The sequence below is a fragment of the Peromyscus leucopus genome, chromosome 7 (assembly GCF_004664715.2).
Source record: "Peromyscus leucopus breed LL Stock chromosome 7, UCI_PerLeu_2.1, whole genome shotgun sequence".
NCBI classification, from domain to species: domain Eukaryota; kingdom Metazoa; phylum Chordata; class Mammalia; order Rodentia; family Cricetidae; genus Peromyscus; species Peromyscus leucopus.
Genome location: NC_051069.1, coordinates 54,693,371 through 54,716,940, shown reverse-complemented (window position 1 = coordinate 54,716,940; position 23,570 = coordinate 54,693,371). Strand labels below are relative to the sequence as shown.

The 23,570-nt window shown below is 44.8% G+C and overlaps 1 protein-coding gene across 3 annotated transcripts in view; it reads right to left on the bottom strand.

Moving 5' to 3' along the window:
* Nucleotides 1-3,685: 3,685 nt before the first annotated feature.
* The window catches only part of Fat3 (FAT atypical cadherin 3), a 602,516-nt gene continuing 582,631 nt past the window's right edge, over nt 3,686-23,570 (bottom strand). For 2 of the 3 annotated variants that reach the window (XR_005091996.1, XM_037207740.1), the window contains exons 23-26: nt 18,977-19,130; nt 16,304-16,956; nt 13,251-13,364; nt 3,686-9,484 (exon numbers count right to left, since the gene is read on the bottom strand). Coding sequence is in view for 2 of the 3 variants with exons in the window: in XM_037207740.1 (XP_037063635.1) it covers nt 8,862-9,484; nt 13,251-13,364; nt 16,304-16,956; nt 18,977-19,130 (1,544 nt within the window). In the remaining variant the exon portion in view is untranslated. Of the gene's footprint in view, nt 9,485-10,059; nt 10,096-10,818; nt 10,879-13,250; nt 13,365-16,303; nt 16,957-18,976; nt 19,131-23,570 lie in introns of all 3 variants that reach the window. The other variant, XM_037207739.1, reaches the window with a different exon arrangement.

Here is a 23,570-nt window from a genome sequence, read left to right as displayed (position 1 = left end):
ATGCTTAGACTCAAGTCCCATCCTCAACGTAGCTCATTATGTACATACAAGAAGTCAAAAACGAAACAAAAATTGAAAATTTGAAACACAGTTGGACCCATGAATGAGGGGTAAAGGGCAATCAATCTGTAGTACAATAATTAAAGACACGAAGAAACCAATAGAAGGAACACTTTTCATGTGAGAACTGTCTTAAACTTTTGTTTATTCCGTTGTAAATGTAGGGTGCAGTCCAAACAACTAAAGAGGAGAGGGTGATGGGAAGTGATGAGGTGATGAGGAAGGGTGGGGTGGGCAGAAGGACACATGGGACAGAACAAGGAAAAGGGGTTGGGGAGGAGGCACAGCGGGGCACCAGGGCTGCAGCTGAGGATGAGGAGGGCAGAGAACACTAAAACTCACTTTGTTCAAAAGCCATAATGACACGTGACACCTTCCTTATACGTTAATTTTTAAATTTTAAAATATTTCTTTTTTTCTGTTTTAAGTCATTTTTAAGCTTGTTCAAGTGGTTTATTTGTGTGTGTGTGTGTGTGTGTGTGTGTGTGTGTGTGTGTGTGCAGGTAGATATTGATTGTCCCTTACTGTTTAATATTCAGATTGATCCAAATCTTCTTCTTCTTCTTCTTCTTCTTCTTCTTCTTCTTCTTCTTCTTCTTCTTCTTCTTCTTCTTCTTCTTCTTCTTCTTCTTCTTCGGTGTTTTTGAGACAGGGTTTCTCTGTGTAGTTTTGGTGCCTGTCCTGGATCTCACTCTGTAGACCAGGCTGGCCTCAAACTCACAGAGATCTGCCTGACTCTGCCTCTGTGCTGGGATTAAAGGCATGTGCCACCACTGCCCAGCTCCAAATTTCCTTTATTAAAACAGTATAGAGTTGGCAAAACTGTCTAAAATTTAAGTAGAATTTTAAAAGCAAAGGAGTGCAGACAAAATGGGAGAACTTTGAAATAAACAACACAAACCAACCAATATTTGTCAAGATGAACTTGTAGGTGGAAAGTCTTCCCTTCTGTGCAGAGAACCGTGCTTTCTAAACCTGATAGTGAGGTTTGGCGATTTTGTACAAATCCCATCGTTAACAGAATCACTCCATTGGCCAGCATGTGTTCACACAGGATGCTCAGGCGGAAGCATGGTGGGCAGGGCCTCCACTGCTGGGGCGAAGGGAAGGGAAGGTCACAGCAGGAATGTGTGTGGACTTCTCCGAGGACTTCAGCTTCCCATAGTGCACTGTGAAAAGCAGAAACTGTTAACCGCCGAGTCTGGGGAATCAGCGATGTCACTTGGGTGAAAATTTTAAGAAACTGTGTATAAAATATCTTTCAACTTGACTGCAGTCCTGTGAAAGATTGGCCATTGATGATTTCTGGGCATTGGGCTTTGGGAAGGTTCTTGTAGTTTCCAGAACTGGTCAGAGTGACTCATTTATGAATGTTTCTACAAACAGCGTTGTTCCCAGTGAAGACCTACCTTACCCCATGTAGCTATTCCTTTCACTGAATTTGCTTTGCATTCTTTCATTTAGGTAAATCATAGGTGTGAATATAGTTGCCCACAGAGTTCCGTAAATCTTCCTGGTGAATTATCAAACTGGAAGTAGTCTTGGGGACTGACCCAAGGAGAGATCGTTTGAGAGAATTATTTCCAAGTTAGAATCCACCCTTCCTACTGCAAAGACACAGCAAAGAAAGTGGACAGATAAAAACCTATCCTCTCTCCTTATCTGAGAGGCCAGTGCTGTGTCTCGTCTCTGGGTTGTCCTACCATTTTACAAAGAAGGGTAAAGATTTAAGTCAAGGCTTTCCTGAAAAGGGTGGCACAGGGAAGAAACGCCGGTGACAGTGTCTTCTTCCTGCTCAGCTCCTGAGCACATTGCTGTGGTGGTGCAGGTCTGGGTGGGTTTGTGTGGGGGTGGGGAGGTGGGAAGGAGTAGAGGGCACTGGTGAGTGGCAGGATACCAGCATCACCAACACTGCCCTTTCAGAAAGCCCTTCTTACTAGTATGGCCAAATTTACCAAAATGAAGAATGATTGAGGAAGAAAAAGGTAGTTAGGTGCAAACAGAAGTAAGTTTTTAGTCAAAACCTTCTAAGAAAGCCACATATATACAGGGTTAGTAATATACAAAGGTACTATGTGAAGGAAAGTCATTACTTGTCCTGAAGGTAGCTTCTAGTGTGGAGGGAACCCTTAGAGATTCAGTTGGTTCAAACTAGTTTGTGACAGGCAACAACTAGACTCTTAGGAATATTATAAGCTATTTCCCATCATTTTATAGCTTGAACTGTAACTGGAATAACTGTTACACAGAGGCTAGTGATAAGAGACAGGAATTGAATCTTAAGTTATCTAGAGAGCCAACAGTCTGAGAAGCAGCAGATGAGCACACTAAGAACTGCTTTGTGTTTCTCTCCCAACTGACTTTATGAGAAGCGGGAGAAGGAAACAAAAGGGATGAGTTGTTCTTGAGCTTAGGTTCGCCTCTCTGGTCAGGTGTGAAAGAGTTCTTCCAATGCAAAGACATCTAGGCATCTGGTAGCCAAGGAATACCCCAAAGTCACACCATGCAACAAACTTCACACGAGAGATTTGTTGGGGAGAACAGAGTGATGGCTGCCTCTGACCAGGAATAGACTGTGGAGGGCTGGGCAGAGGGGAGGGCTTTTTGTAGGGTTCTTGGAGCATGCCCAATGAGCTAGTGGGAAAGTATGGATAGTTGTTTTTGGCCCTTAATCCCACAGGGATGGGGATTTCAGGAGCTCCAGGTCAAGCCAGGGCAGGGTTTTTTCCATGGTGCCTACACTGTGGTCAGCCACATTTCTGAGACTAACATCTGTACCTCTCTGACCACCATCCCTTGCATTCTTCCTTTCCTCCATGGATGTCTGGGTTCAGGCACCTCTTAGAACACTGAGTCAAATTACTGTCTGCTGATCTCAACCTTATTTTCCTATGGGTTAACTCAGAACAAACTACTGGCATTGTGAGTATATGCTAAGCTGATAGTAACACACACATGCAGATTCATTTCTACAGTATGGAACACAACATATTATAATAAAGAATATGAAAATGCCTCAATCCATCCCTTCTGTTATTTGTCAAAATCAGCCACAATAGGAGTAGTCCTCCAAAGAATTGGTGCACATTGTAAGTTGGTGCCCACCTTCCTATCCGACTTTTAATCCTTACCTTTGTATCACAGGGGGTAGACAAGTCACCAGGGATTGCTCTGTTGAAGGGGAGCCCTTGAGCTCGGAGGACTTCAGGCTGAAGGGGAGTGGCGCTTAGCTGCAGTGCTCCAGTGGGGTTGTGGTGGAAGGCTGCAGCGTCCCGGCTAGCACCCCGCAGGTGGAGATCCACAGGGCAAGAAGTGGATGAAGGAACAGCCCGCTTTGACAGCAGCTCCAGCCCCTTCCTGCTGACCCTGACCCACCTCACCAAGGGAAGCGCGTCTTCAGAACCTTCGAAGTCACTTCCTCAGATTAGCATTTGTATCCTCTTCTCTCCTCTCACACAGTTTAACCTTTACTTCATACAGAGAAGTTTCTGGAGACTTGGAGGAAGACTCAAGCACCAGTTATGACCTAAACTTTTGAAAAGAAGTTTTTTGATGGAGGGAGGGAGGGGGAGAGAAGGAGGGAGAGAGAGAGAGAGAGAGAGAGAGAGAGAGGAGAGAGAGAGAGAGAGAGAGAGAGAGACAGAGAGAGACAGAGAGACACAGACAGAGACAGAGGAAGTGGAGCCCTGCCTTGCAGAGCTGGGATTGGGTTCAGTGATTCCAGCTGAGGTAGAAGTTGGTGGGTGACCTTTGCTCTCTGGCCTCCAGCATTCTCTATTTCATGCTTCTTATCAGGCAAAGGCCCACAGACCATATGCCTGGGAAGACATAAGATTTTACTATATGGGCATCAGAATATCATTTAAACAATCTCTGAGCTGAAACAAAGGAAGCCACACCCTCTCCTTCAGAACAGAGCCCTCTTTGAGCCACAGGCCATGCTGGATGGGTCTTCCTAGCAGAGTGCTTGCTCCCAGAGTACCTGCCACGTCAGATGGATGTGATGAGACACTTAAGAAGAGCCAACGCAGTGGAGTTTCATACTAATTTTTTCCTTTTACTTGAAAACTTGTTTTAATGATCAAATTTGGTAGTTACAAACCTGTACACCGTTGGGTAGATTTTTTTTTTCTTGTTTTAGTTTTTGGCTATAATTTTTGTGTCCTTTTATTTCATTTTTTTCTTTCTTTCTTTCTTTTGTTTTTTTTTAAGAACACAAGACTGAATACCGCCAACAGCAATATATGCAGAAACAATCCATTTCTGTAAGGGACAAGATTCAGTGAACTATTCACTTTCCCCTTTGCATAAGGTTTGCGTTGATGTGTGTGGGAGCTGAGGTGAGCGTGTAGGTGAAGAAATGACCGCTCATTCTGTCTAGGAAATGGCATGAAGGTCGAGTGCTTAATAACTGGGCAAAACACATTCATCTTAAAAAAAGCCAATAGAAACATTTTTTGAAAACAGAGTTAAATGGAAACAGCCGAATAAAAGGAAAGACACAATACATTTCAAAACGAATAAAAAACATCCTTTTCAAATCTAACGCCCTCTTTTCTTTGTGGGTGTACCTCAAAAGTTTACAGAATAACAACGTGGATGACTAAGAATTCTATTTGACCCTCCAAATTAAAGCATCCGGATAGGCATCAAATACTGTATCTACAAATGCCTGGAAAATTGAAACCACCTATATACAATTTTATAAACATTTTAAACACCAAAAACATACATCTTTTACAAACTAGCCTGTTTGTTTATAACAGACAAATGTACAACATGGTCTCTGGTAACAGTGCTTTGCAAGAACCCGCCCCATTTCCAGACACATCTGTCACTCCCGAAATCCAGTAGTATGGGCTCATAAAATTGTGAAATAGGAGCAATTCAGGGATTTGTTTGCTGAAGGGTGCTACAGGACATTCTAACGGGTCCAACACACTCCAAATGACTACAGAATTCTCTAGTGCATCCTGAACACTGGAAGAGACAAATTATGGCCTTTGTGTATTGTTACATACTTGTAATTATTGCTTTTCATTATTACATAAGGAAAGAAATACCTTATTCTTTTCTGTCTTAGCCGTCTGGCTAAATGTTCGCTGATGTCAAACCCATGCATGGCGACTTTAAACCCCCTGTGACGTACAACCGGAAGCTCAAAGAGATGGGCCTGAATCAGCACTGTGCAGTTGAAGGTTGCAAGACACAAACTAACAAGAACACACACCGCCTCCTCACAGACCACACAGAGAGATGGCACTGAAGAAATGCCCCTTGGAAGCCCCAGGTCCCATAAAGCACAGGACATCCAAATCTAAGCACACGACCAGTGTCTGCAGCAGTGAGGAGGCCAGACGTCTGCCAGACAACCCACAGAACATGAACACTAGATCTTGCTGAATTACTTCATCTAACCAGGTCTTTCATGGTTGTTCTGATCATCTTTCTCTTTTTGTTTGTTTGGCTCTCTCAGCTTCTGCAGAGCAGACACAGCACTGTGGCTAGGGAGTCGGCAGAAAAAGGCCAATAGGAAACATTTCCCTTTGTTCTGAGATAGTGATTTCTTACGGCAGTTCCAGGTAAATCTGCCCAGGCCTTCCTGTGACTCTAACAGCTTAAAATTTAAGATTATGGCCTTGACCTACATATATTGCTATGACTTTCCCATTGCATTTTGTGAGTGGGCAGGATAGGGGTACACAGAAAGCAGGCATGGGATAAGGCTCAGCAGCAAAATACTCTCAGAGGAAGGGAATACATGAAGCACACTGTCTATCCTTTATAGCCCTATAGCTCCTGCTTAGAGTGGGACAAAGATTGACAGCTTCTCTCACACTCACCAGAACGTGTGCAACACAACTCCCAACAGATACACAGACACTCACTAATTGGCTAATTTTCTATCGTGGTGGACAGAACAAGAACAGATAGCGGGCAGAGCTTATGAGAAGGAATCAGCAACATTAAATCCATAAAACACACCTAGTGGGTGTGCTACACACCACCAGTTTCACTACCAGTGACGACTATAGTCTGAATATAGTTCCGTGCTCACTCCATCCCCATTCTAGAAACATTCATTTGGCAAAAGCAGCATTTTGATGAATGTCCAAATCTCTGGGCCCATCAGAGTCCCAGAGAAATGGTCTTTATTTGTTTTGTTTTCTTGCATATTTCAGTGAAGGAAGGAACAGCGGGAAGTTGGGAGCTCAGGAGAAGGAAGCAGCTGTCGGCTCAGGACAGCTTAGTGGGGTGCAACATTACAGACAAAGAGTAGTGCCTACGTGGATGGGTGACAGTTTTTGTCAATGAGTTAACTTTTGTGTGAGCCTGGGCAAGTCTCTTCCTTTCTCTGGGCATGCTTCTTCCCTTATGAAGTATGGGGGCTAGCCTAGAAAATCTTAATGACCCAGTTCTTTAGAACTGTGGTCATGCCACCTAGTTGCATGTATCGCACCTTCTAATCTGTAAGGAAATCTAAATTTTTAAAAAGAGAAGAACCTAATAGACCCAGTGCTCGTCTGGAATGTCTATAGAGCTATTTTGCTGAAATTTAACAGAAAGGTGTCCTAAAGAAAAGAGTATGGTATGTAGGTCAGAGGAGAGGGTGGGTGGGGATTTCTTCAGTGACTGGGCAACTGCCTGCAGTTAGCTCTATTGATGCCTTCATTATAGGGTTGGCCAGGCGGTCTCTCTGGGAGAGATGCTGGCTAAGCACTGGTGACTCATTGGCATGGATCTCATCTCATATTGCCTGGGGCAAGAAATGACTTGTTGGTTTTCCTTTGATGGTTTTATGCTGTTGTGTTATTAGAGCACAGCGGTGATTCAATTCTGCACCATTAGCTTGTCATTTTCTTTGCGACTCTTGCAAATGTGCTTCTTACCTAAGAAAAATACTAAAGACTTTATCCTTGAAAGCAGCCTTAGTGTAAGTCATTTATTTCAAGACCACAGTGTGGATAATGCCTCCTTGGGTGAGTCTAACCTAGAGAACGGAAGAGAAAAGGAGAGAAACCCGACAAGCATATCCTCTAACTCAGGAAGTCTGGGGATGGAAGGGATTTTTTAAATGACAGATGTTCTGAAACACCGACTCCTCCAGAGAAGTAAGAGGATTAAAGACAATGGAGGAGGTGATAAGCAGATCCCAGACAGCTCCCTTTATACAACAGGAGCCATCCATACAGAGATTTGCTCACTAGGCAGATGTGCAAATATGCGTTCCTTTGCCGTGCTCACTGCACAGGCGGTGGCCACAGCTGATCGAAGTGGAAGAGGAAAGTTAACTCCACTGCTGACTTGAACTTTGGAATGTTGGGGTCTTGTGTTCTCAGTGGGATGAGCATGCTGTCACGGGTAAGTGATGACCAAAGGCCATAGGTTAGATGGGAGGGAGACCCCGAGGTGTAATCAAATGTTACAGAGTTTCAAATAGTAGTTCTGGAAAACTATAAAATAGTCTTTAAAAAAATCACAGTACTTGCTTTTAAGTTAATATAAATGGCAGTACTAAAATAAGGTTAACTAAATTGGAGTAAGATATGGCATTTGGTGTTTCTGTAACGCTAAAGATCAGAGAAATCAGGAGGTGAGCAATGCTTGCTCACCTCACAATTTCCAACACTGAATCCTAAACCCTTTGGGGCAGCTTCCCTCAAGAGCAGCTGTAGTGAGTGCACACTCAGAGCAATACTTAGGGCCTCCTCACATGCACACATGCACACAGGCACACACACTTGCACACACGCATCCACCCGTGCGAGCGCACACACGCACACAATTTAATTTATACATGGTCACTACTTACCTTTTTCTTAAAAACCTAAAAATATTTATAATGACACCACTACCATTTTAGAATAACACATACAACTTTCACCTTCAGTGTGAAGAATTGTGATCACCTGTGACAATCTCACATGCCCCTCTTCTCTGAATCTGTGAATTCTGCTTAGGCTTTCCAATATGTCTCATTCTAGAGAGCAATATACCAGCAGGGGCCTATTTCTGCAGCAGTGTTAGAACCAAGATATGGCTAGAATTGTTTGCCAGAAACACAGAACAAGGTCGTTACAGTCTTTCTAATGTTTGAACATTAACCTCCCCCAACCCACCCACCGGAGTCTAGATAGTCTCTTATTGCTCTTTCCTGGAAACTTTCTCAAAGACCACAAAGCCAACTGTATGATATCAGATGCTTAACACAAACAAGAAAAAAAATCTGAGCACACTAAGCATGTTACTCAAACCTAATTTTATAGCTGAAAATTAGACAGCTTGTTTAAAAATAGAGTTGGTTTTAAAGGCTTCCGCCCACCTTCTTGTCTAACATTCACATCTCTTTTCTTTCATCTAGAACACTAACTTTCTGACAAACATCACTACTATTTTCACTTCCTTGGCTCAAAATCGCATGCACCGATCGATGCCCCTGGCGGTGGCAGGGTTTAATACTGCAAGGACCTTTGCATTCCTACCTTCCGGGGCACAGTAATGCACAAAGCTGTTCGTGTTCTCCCTTTGACTTAGTACACCCAGCCCTTCTTCTCTGCATTCCAAGCCACAAACACAGGTACCCACAAACAAGGATTGTCAGCTCCCCCTCCCCCCAAAACAATTTCTGAGCCTCTCCTTGTCACTCTGGGAGTCAAGCTTGCTTGTGACGGTAAGACTTGTGAAGGTGTTCCTCATAGAAAATCCACATTTCCACAGACTTCTTCTCTCCATCCAGACACAAGTGCAGCTTATTTCCTTCCATGCTGTAACAGTCAGGGCACAGCACCTATGGGTGTCCTCTACACCTGGGTCTGGTGCTGTGTTTCCATGAAGGGAATGTGAAGGTTGGCGAGGTTGAGCTCGCCTGCGCTCTCGTAGTCACTCATGGCAACCTCAGAATTGTCAAAGCCACAGCGGGCTGACACATCCGAGGATGAGGTGCCTCTGGATTTGTGCAAGGACAGAGACACGCTGTCTGCTGGGCCCATGACCTCCGTGCCCTGGTTCATGCTTCCTGCAAAAGTACTGAAATCGCAGCTGGACGGGGGCCCCCCCAAATCTGTTTCGTTGGGAAGCGGGTGAGGAGGGAGGTACTGGCTGGGGTGAAAGCGGGGCCTTCTCCTGCAGTCTGGGCTCATGGTGCCAGCTAGTGAGGTGGGCTGGGAGGGGGGCAGTGCCTCATACTGGTCAGGGAAGTCCTCAGGCAGTGGTGGGGGCAACTGATCCTGACTCAGGAACTCTTCTTCATGAGGTGGCGGGTATTCACTGTCAATGTCATATCCACCTAGGTAGTAGTCGCTCTCCAGCTCTCGTGTGCTACCCTGGTGTGCTGACCCTCCGTCTTGGCTCTCATAGTTGGGCATTTCCTCGATGTCAGACAGCCGTGCCCCAGGCATCCAGTCAGAGGTGTCCCAATGATAGGCTGTGAGAGGAAATCCAGATGATTAGCTACCTGCAGACTAGAGGTGGGGCAGGGACGAACAGAGAGCAGGGAGGGGCCTGCCATGCATTACTAATGCCAAGGGCCAAGGTCATACGCAAACTCTCGACAAGGGCCCATTGGGGCCAGCCATGTTGTGGCGTGGAGAGAGAGAAGGTACCTGGCCGATGCAGACTCATACTCACTAGGCCCAGAGAGATGGCCAACAAAGGCATGCTGATGGAACACAGACTCAGGATGGTCAATGTCCACCCCTACCCCTCTTCCCATCCACATGCTGTGCACAAAGCCAGGCTGGTAGCATGCTGGCAGAGAGATGCACCAGTGTATTGTGAACTGCAGAAAGCAAGGAGCTTTGCAGGGAAATGGGTGGTTTTTCAAACACAGGGAATGAGGCCGGGAAGGGAATGCATGTGGAACTGAGCACACAAGATGCCTGGAACATGCCAAACTCAGATTGGGAGACTCGGAGGGGATGGGGGAGGGGCATGGTACGAGTGAGTGGAGAGGTGTGAAACACTGAAATGAGCTGGTATCCTGGGTGGTGGCAGAGTCACCTCTGTTGTAGTTCTGTCCTTGGTCCATACCAGACACTGTTCAAACACAAAGTGAAAAGTGAATCTGGCCATCCTGGCCATGTGAAGAGAGACAAAGCAGGTATTTCAGAAGCCTTAAAACTACTCCTAGGGAACCAAGACCTAACACTGAGTTTAGTTTTTTTTTTTTTTTAAATCTCTCCCCATCGCTATTTAGGAAAGTTAAAACATAAATCCCATCTGTATTTTGTTATAGTTTTATTAAAGCACTAACAAATTACCTGATATAAATTAATCCCCATAAAATTTCCATTTCTGATGATTTTATAAGTATCCACAGCTCACAGCAGCTATTCAAAATATACAAGAATGAATGTAATATTGACTGATTAACCTGGATTGCAAATGAATATTCTTTACTTTGAAGAGATTTGATAAGAGAACCTAAATATTAAAAAAATATGAACTAGGTTTTTCTCTTAAAATTATTAAATTGATTGCAATCCATAGAGATCCATCTGGCATTGAATTTGATTTTTTTTTCCTGGTGCTGGAGAACAAATCTAGGGTCTGGACTAGTTAGGCAAATTGTCTATCACTGAGCTGAACCCCAGCCCCATTATTCTATCTAAAACCACCATTTCTTGTCCTTTCTGTTGATTACAGTCAACCCCAGATAGGGCACCACAGAAGCAAACTTTCCAGAAGGACACAGACATGCTATGAGAGGAGGAGACAAACAAACAAACAAAAATCAAAACCAAAGATAACAGTAAATACCTTCGTTCTCTATAGAGTCAACTACATTGTTGACAAGCTGAATGACAGTCACTATGGATGCTTTGGACAGGGAAAGAAGACAGGAGGGGGGGGAGGACAGTTTCTGGTTAGTTACATATTTCAAACACATGTTACTGACCAATAACAACAATAATGAGGACATTATACATAAACTCCCACAGCCTTCCCACTGTCTGTCCCTCAGGGCCGGTGTCAAGAGGACACTTAGATACTGAGGCCTAGGGACTGTTGGAACAGAACAGAAACAGCAGAAAGATTGAGGATGTACTCCTGAAAAGTATGACTTTCAAGGATGTCTGAGTCATTTCTTCACACCCCATGGCCTGTCACATCACACCAGGAAGAGGGTGGCCCATGGAACTCATGGAGATTTCTCATTAACATTCTCAGAGGCCCCAGAGGAAGACTGTTCCTGGGGAGAACTACTTGTTGGTCAGCAATGTGCTCTGAATCCAGTGTCTACTGTGTAGGATTCTTTGAATGGATGAGTTTTATGGCCTCGCACAAGCCACTGATGGTCCAGCCCAACCTGAAGCTATCTCTTGCTGGTGAGGCTTGGGGTATGTGAAGGAGACCTCTGTTGTATTAGAGGCGATTTAGATGCTCAGGACTTCAGATGACAGGGCTCAGTGCTGCCTGCCCAGATGCAGGTCGTGAAGGGGTGGGTGAGTGAGTTACAGAGCCTTTGAGAGCCAGCAGTGGGACGTTATGGCTGGAGCCACTGCCTGGTCTCTGAAATGATAAGTTCTCAGTGTTTCACAGAAGATGCAAAGTTGCTGTAGTTTTTCTTCTCGATGCAGGTGAAGAAGGGCGGGTGCAGAAAGTAAGCACACCTGGGGCAGAGGCCAGAGCCTTTGGTTCGAAAAGGGTCAGGAGAAATGCACGTGGTTTGTTATCCCAGCAGATAGATACATGTGTGTGTGTGTGTGTGGTGTGTGTGTGTGTGTGTGTGTGCTTTACGCATGTGTGTTTGTGCATAGTAGATGCATGTGTACAGGTTGATGGGCCTGTACAATCACATGGGGAAGCCAGAGCAGAATGCCTAAGTATTTTTCTCTCTCACTCGGCCTTGTCTTGAGGCAGATTCTATCACTGGACAGGAAACTTGGAATGTTGTCTTGGCTGACTGGCCTGTCTCTTTCCCCCAGGGCTTACGTTTGCAATGTGCCACATGATTTTTTTTTTTTTTTTTTTTGAGACAGGGTTTCTCTGTGTTGCTTTGGTGCCTTTCCTGGAACTCACTCTTTAGCCCAGGCTGGTCTCGAACCGCCTCTGCCTCCCGAGTGCTGGGATTAAAGGCATGAGGCACCATCACCTGGCTGCCACATGCTTTTTTGTAGGTGTTAGAGATTCTAACTCAGGTCCTTGTGTACAGAACAGTGCTCTTGCCTATGGAGCCATTTCCCCAGCTCTTGCATTGAAACTTCTTTAGGGGTGGCTCGTGTTGGGGGAACATGTGGAAGAGGTTTGGGTTGATGTGAGAAAGCAAGCTGCTGTAGTCCATTAACTACTTCTTGGGTCACTTTCCCTGTTCGCTTGGAGGCTGGGGCTGTGCTGTCAATTTCATTCTGCTCAGAACACCCAGCCCAGGACTTAGCACACAGTGGATTAGCAAGGGTTCATGTGTTGAAAGATCACATTAATTAGCAAGTGTTAATTTTTTTTCTTTGCCAACTGCTGGTAAACAGGAAAGGCAACCTAAGGTGTTGGCTTGGGTGGGCTGCCTGCCCCGACAATCATCTGAAATGATTCCTGCTCTAGCACCACTTGACAAACATTAGCTAGTTGGAGTCTTCTTCCTCTTTCCCTCTTATCCTCCACAGCTGGTTTCCTAGTTAGAAACATCAGCTCCTTCTCCATCAGCACAGACTCATGGGAACTGGATGCACCAGATTCGGAGTTGCCAAAGCAGCCTGGGAGTCACAGGGACTTTGTGCAGCATTCTGGGCAGACAGACATTTTTTTTCTAAGGATCTGTGTCACAGTTTTTAATCAGTTATCCAAAATCCCACGACCCCAGGTGATTGATTAGGAGGGAAATTCAATTGAACAAAGCCATCACCGGCTCTATAGAAAAGTCACCCTGTCTCCAAAGCAATGTCAAGGATGCGGTGGCTGAATGGGGAGCAGGGAACGAGAGAGTACAAGTGGCACAGAAGGGACACACGTCATAGATAGCTGCCGTTGAGGAGGAGGCAGTTCTGTCACCATCTAAATCAAAGAGGGAGCTGTCACGCCCTCCCTCTGATGCAGATCCTGCTCTGACCAGTCACCTATTGGGTACTCTGGCAAGGACTCTCAGCAATGGGTAAGAATGGTTAAGGGCCAACATACAGGCCAAGAAACGATCACAGTCGTGTCCCCCTTCACCTCTTCTGCTGTCCCCAGCGCCGGGAAGGGAATGTGCTTACCGTTGTCATCTCCAGAGTCCGACTGGAAGGAGCTGAGGGACTGAACCTCGGAGTTGCTGCCTTTGTTACTGCTGGTGAAGCAGGTCACCTCTCCCGGGTCGTCAGCCCCTTTGTCTTCATGAGCAGGCAAGAGAAAGCAGAAACAGCGCTCAGCCTCGTGCAATCTTTCAGTCTGGCTCTCTCCCTTCCTACCCCTTTTTCTTAGAGGCTTTCTGATTTGCTTCGAGAAAATAAGTTAGCTCCACAATGGAAAATTGATTGTGCCATAGGGGGCAAAGGTCTGTCAATCAAGTGATTTACATTATGGATTTGGACCCCTTCACCCGTGGTAAATGAGCTTCCGCATAGCTGTCAGCTCAAAGTAAGTGTTCCTGCCTCAAAGTGAGGACTACGGAGACAGTGAAATGGGGATGGAGTAGCTGACTGGCTCTTCATTCAGACTTAATTTATGTCATTTACATGAACCGATGTGGTGTCAACACCAGGTTAAATGAGATTACTTTTAAAACAGGGGCATAAATATTTTATAGGCAAGAAAGTCGTTATATTTCTTCCAGCTTCCATCTCTGGGGATAAGTGGAATTTTCAGCTCTGCCTTCTAGAGGGCAGTGGTGTTTCATCCTGTGTCTCTGCCATGTTCTCTGCCCTGTGTCTGGTAAGAGGACAGGCAGATGTGAATTTTCCCTTATTCACTTGGTGGTTTTTTTCCCTCTCTCTCTCTGCTATAGAAAAATAGCCAGCATGCACGCACACAGCACACACACACACACACACACACACACACACACACACACAAATGCACACACACACAAATGTACACACTCACACACACCCCTTCTACTTTTATAGATGTACGAAGCAACAAAAAGCACCATATCTTGAGGTGGTCAAGTCCACAATGAATTAGTTGCCCAGAAACTGTCTTGCTAGCTCTAACTGTGCCTTGCTTAACAAAGAGGGAAACATGTTCTATAAAATCCAATGATACTTCAGGGGAAAGTGTGAGCTTTGGCTTGGGGTGGATTCTGGAAATAAAGCTGTCATGTCATGAGGTGCTGATGAAAAATATCCTCCAAGAACTACTGCAGACCATCTTGGAATGTGAGTGTCCAGAGACTCAGAGCTGTGATGAAGGAAACAGTTGCTTGGTTTTGCAGCCACAGATCCCTGCATAAAGAGTAACATCAAAGGCAAACCTAAGGGCTCTCCACCTGCTTTCAGATGATGAATCCAGAGCCTCGGATAAACCGATAGAAGTGTCGAGAGAACCAGGGTGGGGGGTTTACTTCCCAACAGCTACAACTCAAAACACAATGGCGTATTTCAGCAAAGAGCAAGGTGTTCATGACTGAGCTCTGAACACTGGAGAACAGGCATGTGGTCAGCTGGCCCTGGTGGCCTCAATGACACCCGCAAGCTTTGCCTTTAACTTAGAACTCCCTTCATTTCCAAAATAAAAGGGAGTGCTTTGGCTGGGCATGATAGCACACAGATTTAATTCCAGGATTTGGGAGGCAGAGGCAGAGGCAGAGGCAGAGGAAGGCAGATCTCGGTGAGTGAGTTCTAGGCCCTAGTCTACTTAGTAAGTTCCAGGACAGGTAGTACTACAAAGCGAGATCCAATAAACAAGCAAACAAACCAACAACAATCAAAAAGGGGCTCTCCACAGCATTGTTATGATCCCTGACTCCACTTAAGAGGCCAGGGGATGGTTTCAAATACATGTGTGTCCACAGGACAGACCCAGCCAGTGGCATTAGAATAGAAATACCTCACCTTACGTCTCCCCTCCCATGGAGCGATACTCTCTCATGCTCTGCTCTGCCTCTTTGCTGAGCTCCTGGAGCAGTTCTGCTAAGAGCCCAGACTCTGCCCTTCACTTCCATCAAGCTAGTCTTCCCCAGGAGCTGATAATGGCACCCATGTTGGATAAGCCATTTAGCTGTGATAGTACAAGCAGATGGCAGACACACAGCACTGGCAGCTTTATTTCGAATTCTCATCAAATCATGGTGTCTACCCCCATATGTATTTTTTCCTTTGTCTTGGTCAGTTCCTGGTACCTCACACTAGGAGCCTTATGGACATGCTTGGCTTCTATAATAGAAGCCACCTCTCTTCCCCCTCCTCTTTCTTTCCAGGGAGAGTTTGTTTTCCATTCTGCCCTCTGCCCTCAGACTGGCATGTTCAAGCTTCTTTTAGAGGTCCAGCCAGTCGACTTTCTCTTTCCCCTCGGTGAGCTGACCATCCTTCACCATCAACTGTACAATATGCAGACGGTGGTCACTGTCATCTCTTTGACTTCTGGATTGCCCCTCCCCAACCCCTGCATGCATCCTTAGTACCCACCTGGTGGCTTCCTGATTCAAGGAGACCCTCTCCAATAGTTTTCCTACAGAATTGACTCAATGTTAAGGATTCCTCAGTAATGCCCCTTTGTCCAGGAGCATGGTTCACTTCCTTGTCTGAACATGCTCTGTAGGACCATTTCAAACCCACAGCATCCTCTCTCCTCGGCATATATAGCATACTACAGAAACAAATGAGTGTAGCCTGCTCATAAGTCAGGGGACAGGAGCCTGCTTTAGTCTCTCTGATGCCAGGGCAGGGAGCAGTCACATGCTTTACCCTCTCAGCCTCCCTTCTAAGTCTTTATCGGTCCCTTGCCGGGTCTGCAGAGCTGTCTTTAAAACTGTAACTAGCTCATGTCACTCACCTGCTTACAAACCTTCATCACTGTGGACCCTAAACCCCACCTTCTGCCTGATGCTTGGCAATCCCAGCCACACCACCTCTGCTAAGCAGCACACCAAGCCCTTTCCCACTCCAGGGCTTATACCCCCAGGTCTTTTCCCAGGGGTTAGCATCTTGCTGCAGGAAGCCAAAGGGAGAGGGAAGTACAGCCACCTGGCTCCAGCCACTGCCTCTGTTCCATCATCTTGTTTCATGAGACTGCCTTTTCTTTCTCCCCGCTTCTCAGAGGTTAGCACGGCTTGAGCTGCCGAGACCCAGGGGCTTCCCAGCGAACCCGCCCATTATTGCATCTCACTTACTTTCAGATCCCGTGTCCCAGCCATTCTTCCGGATGGAATCGCAGTCTGAGCGGCAGGGAGACACAGCTGGGAGGTTGGGGGCCACGCTGCATACCACCACACCCCGACGGGCAGTCAGGATGCGTGGAGACTCTGGATGGAATGTACTCATCTCCTGTGGCTCACCACCCAGTGCATCCAGCCCCTTGTCCATATTGCTCCTGGAGTCGCTCTGGAAGCAGGGTGTGTAGGCCATGGGGCGCACTGGCACCTGCGGGGGCCCCACCTCCTGGTACACATTGCGCCCGTCCCCTGCACGCAGGCTACGGAATGGGATGCCATTGCTCTTGTGCAGCAGTGCGGCTGTGGCTGGGTCCTGCACGAGCGTGATGTTGTTCCGTGAGTAATTCTTTCGAAAGACCTTCTTGCGAAAGACGATGAAAAGCACGACTAGGGTGAAGATGACGAAGAGGACCACAGCAATGCCTATCAGTTCTTCCTTGCCCACGTATGAGTGGCCGGCTTGGATGTTGGGCACGACCACGGGACGCAAGCCACAGTACTGGCCCACATAGCCTGGGGTGCAGTTGCAGAAGAAGGAGCCGAACAGGTTGACGCAGGAGCCCCCATTCTCGCACTCCTCTCGCTCACACTCGTCCACGTCATCCTCGCACCTTCAGAGACAAAGTACACAGAAACCCTTCCAACATCAGGACCACTAGACCAGAGTTCAGACAAAAGGCCCAGCTTTAAAACAGAAGTAAACCCCTAAAGGGTACAATTCCACGTGGCAGTGTGTGCGTGTGTAAGTATATGTATGTTCATATTCATATGTGCATGTTCATATCTGTGTGTGTGCATTGTGTATGTACACATGGACATACATGTAAGGATGAATTTGGGCATTTCTGTGTCCACCAAGCCCTTGCCCATTTCCTTGCATTAAGGTGTGCCCTCTCAGGTCTTCATGGGATTTGGACAGGGACGAGCTGGCAAGAGAAGAGCATCAAGAGGAGAACAGACAGTGTAGAGACATACCCTCTCCAATACTCTGGTCAGGTGCACCTTAGAATTTAAAACTGTGCAAGTTTAGAAACAGCATATAGTATGCATTTCTCACATCATGTAAAACACTTCTGCACCCCTTCCCTAAGGGTGCAACATAGGGCCTCATAATCAAATACACCAGTATTTCTGCAGGGAAACATGGATGGTTGCACCAAGCGAGAGAAATGGACAAGGAAGAGCATTGGAGCAGTTCTAGACCTCTTGTACCACCACAGCGGTATAACTACAAAGCAGGCTTTTAGAATTTGTGTGTGTGTGTGTGTGTCTGTCTGAATACCATGTGTGTGCAGGTGTCTGTACAGGCTAGAAGAGGGCATTGGATCCCTTGGAGCTAGAATTACAGGTGGTTGTGAGCCACCCAACATGGGTGCTGGGAACTGAATTCAGGCCCTCTGGAAGAGCAGCGAGCTGTCTTAGCCACCGGCCTCTCTCTCTGGTCCAGTGTGGCAAGCCTTTAAGTCTGACTCCTTCTTACTTTAACACTGAAAGCTCGTGAAAGAACGTCTGCCCTCCATGATTCTCCACCTAAGTGATTGTTTTGATATGCTCATCGAAAAAGTCTGATTCACCCATAGTTTTGGTAACCCACCTTTTAAAATGTAGTTCAAACATCCCCAATTTGAACAGATTGGGGCCAGGTCAGCCAGATATTAGTTAGAATCAGAGTATTTAAAAATAAATGCAACTTTATTACTTTAAATTACATCCAGCGATTCAACGTCAGCTAAGTATTTCTTGGTAGACTCCTTAGAGACTTGCTCTAATGAACATGCCAGGCTGATCTGTAATTAGACTATCACTCGCTGAGAGTGCACAGATATACTTTGAAACGATCAAGGATGCCCGGAAGTGGCCTTTTACTCAGAAATTAAAGCATTCCCTTTCCATCTGGTTAACACTTAAATTTCACTCATTTCCTGGAGGAAAAGTTTTCAAAGGAAAGGTAAGGATTAATTTCTCAGAATAGTCATTAAACACTATACAGTAGAGTCCAGCCGGTTCTGGGAAGCGAGTTTTATGTGTGTCTCAGAATTATACTGGAAAGTATAGGTGGTGTTAAGCACATTTGAAGTGTCTTCTACATTATAGAATATATAGGGATTGAATAAGCTTGAAAAGACAAAAAGATAAAGTAAAACATACAGATCAGATATAACCCTAGAGTCCCTACTGACATTGTAAGTACTTAAAAAATGTAGTTAGTGGTGTGTGTGTGTGTGTGTGTGTGTCTGTGTGTGTTGTATTTTCTTGTCAGTGTGGTGGTGGTGTGCACATGCCCTCTGGAGACCAGAGGTTGATGTCGATGTCTTCCTCCACCACTTTCCATTTTGATCTTTTGTGAGACCTTAACTGAACCTTAAGCACACTAGTTTGAATAGGCTGATTGGCTAACTAGACCCAGGAAATCCCAGCCCTAGGATTACAAGTCTGTGCCACCATGCCCAGGTTTTTATGTGGGTGCTAGGGACTCTTGTACAGCAGTCACTTTTCCTACTAAGCCAGACCCTGTGAGCACTGTATGGGAAAGACAGCAGCATGGCCATTTATTCTAATGAACTATATGCTGGGTTTTTTTCTTAGGACAAGAAACAGTGTAGAGAGAGGTCCTTGAAGAGTCTCACTTACGTGACACCTGTGAGGCCAGTTTTACAGCTGCAGATGAAAGTGTTTCCTATGGGCTCGCAGGATCCTCCATTCCGGCAAGGGTTGGGGAAGCAGGCTGTGATCTCTGATTCACAGTTTATTCCAGTGAACTGTGAGAGACAGGAACACTGATAGCCTGGGGGAAACAGAGGGCCTCATGAGCTGAGATGCCACAGTGATGTACAGAGTCCTTGGACTCATCTGTGACAAGTATTCCCAACTCCTTATCTTGAGCACAGCCCAAATTCCAAAGTTGATCAGCACACTGGCTATGTGGAACTCATTTGCCATAAAAATACCAGGGCACAGTTTGGATTCCATGTTAGTCCACAAAAAAATTCCCTACACAAAAAATTCCCCTAACGTGCACATTTTAAAGAACGCTAACGATATTGTCAGAGGCACTAAGAGCAGAGACCAGGGTGGTGCGTGAGGTGACCATGCTTTCTCTACCACCTTCTGCAAACAGTGACAGCTCAGGGTGGGAGAGGCCGTTGGTGCTATGCTCCCTCCTGCCCGAGCTCCAAGTGAGGCCAAGTCAACTCAACCAAAACTCAAGCCCTAGCCCTTCACCTCCGCAGTGCGGAGCATCATCATTGCATCTCTTTCATGTTCTGTTCATGACCCTGCCATGTAAAAACAGGCACTGACGTCTGCACTACAGACAACATTAACTACCAGAGGAACAAAGACCCTCAGACTATTACATGTGTCTCAGGGTGGAAGGGTACATTTCCATGGATATGTTTTTCTTAAAGAAATTGTTGTTGCACCTAGAGTTAGGCAGGCACTTAGTAAATGGGGGATGTTCTATGAGTTCTGCTTTGTCAATCACAGTATTTATACAATCCGGGCATCCCTTTTAGTATTTTAATATTTTCTTCTGTGGAATGTAGATATTTCATGATTGTTTCCAACATAATCATTTTCTGTTGGCTTTCCATCATAGCTTTTATTTCAAAATATCAATCATACCGCACAAGGACAGTTTTCTGATGGCCTTCCTCTCAATATTTTGTTATCTTTTAATGTTAATTAAACAAACAGTATTTGTATTATTGTAATTAACTGTAATATTCTATTTGTAGCTAAGCCCCTTGGTGACCTGTGACTTTTATTTTCATGCATCTTTGTCTTAAAAAAAAAAAATCAAAGATGGGCCTGCATTTTGATTGCTTTTTTTCTGAATGCTTATTTAAATTGACCTCCAGACTTTTTGCCCAGTGGGTCTCCCCATTTGAGCCGCACACGGTGGCTCTCGTACTTCCACACAATAAGGAGATCTCGGTGAGGCTTCTGGGGCTCCTCCTTGAACAGCTCACCTATGTAGCTCCTGTGCAAACCTGTGCTGAAGCTCCATTTCTGGATCACCTGGTTCAGTCTCTCTTTCATTTGCAGATTCTGTAATTGCTTCCCAGGGGAAGGGGTTGTAGGAGGCAAATTTTATGAGAAGTTGTATAGTAAAAGCCTTAGAACTTGTTGAAAGTTAGATTACATTAGGAGATTGAAGCAATCTTCTGCCTGCTGTTTTTGGGAAATCCAAAGCCTCTGAAGCTTGGAAGAGGTTTGCTATTTTTTATTATTATTATTTTTATTTTTTTGTCTCCAACATGTTGGAAGGTCATATTTTTGGAATTTCATGACATTTAGCTATGCTGTGATTTAACACTGGCTTGTTCTAGCCAGTGCTTGGATGGCCTTTGCAATCTTTAAACTCTCATCCTTTAATTTTGGTAAATTTTTTGCATCATTTTGTTGGTGATTTCCTTTATTTTCTCTTCTGGGGACAGTTTCTCATTTTGAATTGTTTTTGAGACTGACCAACACTGTCATCTTCCAAGAACATTTTTTTATGTCACTGAAGTCTCCAGCTCTACCCCCCTTACCCCCCCCATTACCACCCCCCATTACCACCCTCCCCAGGCCTTTTCTTTTGGCTAATGTACAACCTTAGCCCCAGATTTGTATATTATGGTAATAGCAACTTATCTCTCTAAGGATATTAATAATAATTAATGTTGTTTCTCTACCTGTATAGTTTCTCCTGGGTTTTTTTTTTTTTTTTTTTTTTTTTTTTTAATCTCTATGATAGGTACTTCGTGTTTCAGGTTAGCTAGGTTACTGTGCTCTGCCTCATAAACACTGGTCTAGATGTTTAGGTATTTGCGGATTTATCACCTTTAACAACCAGTCAGTACTCTCCATAATGTGTGTGGGCCCAGGAAGAATTCTTGTCTCATAATCAACACCAAAGAGATTTTGCCCATTTCCAGCCAACTGGCTTACTGGATTATTATTTCAATGCTGTAAAAGCAGTTCTTAGATGGATTTCCAGTCTCTAGCCTGCCCTAGACTTGCTAGTCCCAAATCACATTAGAGAATGCCATAAGATTAAATCTCTTTCCTACCCTTTCTGTGTATGTGTGTGAATATGCATGTGTGTGTGTGTGTGTGTGTGTGTGTGTGTGTGTGTGTGAGAGAGAGAGAGAGAGAGAGAGAGAGAGCGCATGGTAGAGTTCTTCCTGTTGATTCTGCTTCTCTGGAGTACTAACACATTATCTTCCAGATTGCAGAAATCCCTCATGGTCTTCTGTAGAACATCTACTTGATGTAGCAGTCAGCTTGACTGATCCCCTTCCTCTAAAGACGGATCAGCTGTGTGGTAGTTGGAGGAGTGTCGGTGCTGGTTCTTAGTGGTGGGGGTTTGGCAGGCCAGTTGTTCAACCCCTGGTAGATCCATTAGAAACAGGATAACCACAGACACCAGCCAGCACTACAAAGCGGGGAGTGTTACCAGCACGTTCGTAGAAAAGAAACTATGAAAAGCACTGGGATTCTAGGTCAGAAAAGATGTTTACAACCCAGGAAACCTAGTCCTAGAGGAGCCAGCACTTACTGATGCTCACAAAGCTGGACGGACTTCAACTCAGGCCTGGTCAGTGTGGTCTTGGCCTGTTTCTAATACCACACATCACTGTAACTACAACTCACTGAGCATTTCTGTCATCAGGATGAGAAGCAGAGTGTTCAAGCTCTGCACTATGATCTCAGACCCACCAGACAAGAGGGCTCTGGGAACAAATCTGCTTTTAAATATTTACTTTTGGAGGAAGTTTATGATACATAATGAGGGAGGAAATGATGGGTTTAAATACTCAAATGAGATTTTTAGTAAATAATGCCAGCTATTATTCACCCTCTTTGAAAGGCTTGATTATAAAAATTAACCTGTTACTACCATGATGTTATTATCTCATTATTCTGCTGCAGAACCTTTTAACAATTTTTATATCAGTAAATCTGCCATAATAATCCCAAGTGATCCAGTGACTTAAACATCACTTCCAGACACTCAACAGAGAATCACAGTGATCCTCAAAGAGAACAGCCCAATAATCCTAGAATGGTCCCCTAGTGTCCCCATGGGGCATTGGAGAGGTCATGAGGCCTTTCTAACACATAGGACTAGGAAGTGACTGAGTCTGAACTTAAATCCAGGCTTCCCAAGAATTTTCCATAATACTGTATAGAGTCTAGAAATTATTGAGTGAGACTAACAACTTGCCAAGAGTAAGAGGGAGTAGTTTGTGATAATTTCACATAGTTCTCCTGAGGGCAAAAGAGAAATAGTAAGACAGACAAGAACAGACACTCCTTCTGGGAGCCAAATAATCACTAGATGAACAAGGTCACGCATGTTTCTGTTCTTCCAAGAATTCCCTATGTTGTTATAACATACACACACACACACACACACACACAAGCATGTACACATATGCAAACATACACTCCAAGACACACATATACCTACACATTAACACACATACACATACACCTATACACATGCAACATACCAACACATATGCATACCTACATATACACATACCAACACATATATACATTCACATACAGTTGCACACATGTACACAATTAAACATGCACAACTATATCTACACATATTAATACATCTACATGCATTCCTATGCGTGCACACACACACACATACACAAATTCCTAGAGATATCTAGAAAGTATCAAATGATCACAAAAGTATCTAACACTGTCACGAATATAAAAGAAAAAATTATTCACTGTATAATTTCCCAAAGTCTAAATAAGAATTAATTTTGGGGGAGGTAGAAGAGAAGTTACAAAACCACTAATCAGAATAACAGCTTTTCAAATGACTAGGAAAAATTCTAAGTGCTTTCTGTAACTTTTTTTTTAACTTATAACAATCGCATGAATTGTATTATTTAACTGGTAGCAATTATCATGGCTACTTTACAAAGGAGAAAACAGGCACTTAGGTAAGACGGTTCTCTCGTGGTTATGGAAGCCAGTGAGCAGATGGACTGTGCACACTTCTCAGCTTGGAAGAAGGAAATGGCCTTACTAGTATTGAAATATGTGTACAAAAAAAAGCTGCAGCTTCTTTTCCTTCAAATCTTGGCGACATGGGAAGTATATTTTTAAGCCTTGCCTCCAAATCTGTGTTCCTGTTTACACTCCTACTTATAGCCTATGCAGATGGTTTTGAAACCTGTACCCAGACAAACTTAAAGTGCTTCTCCTC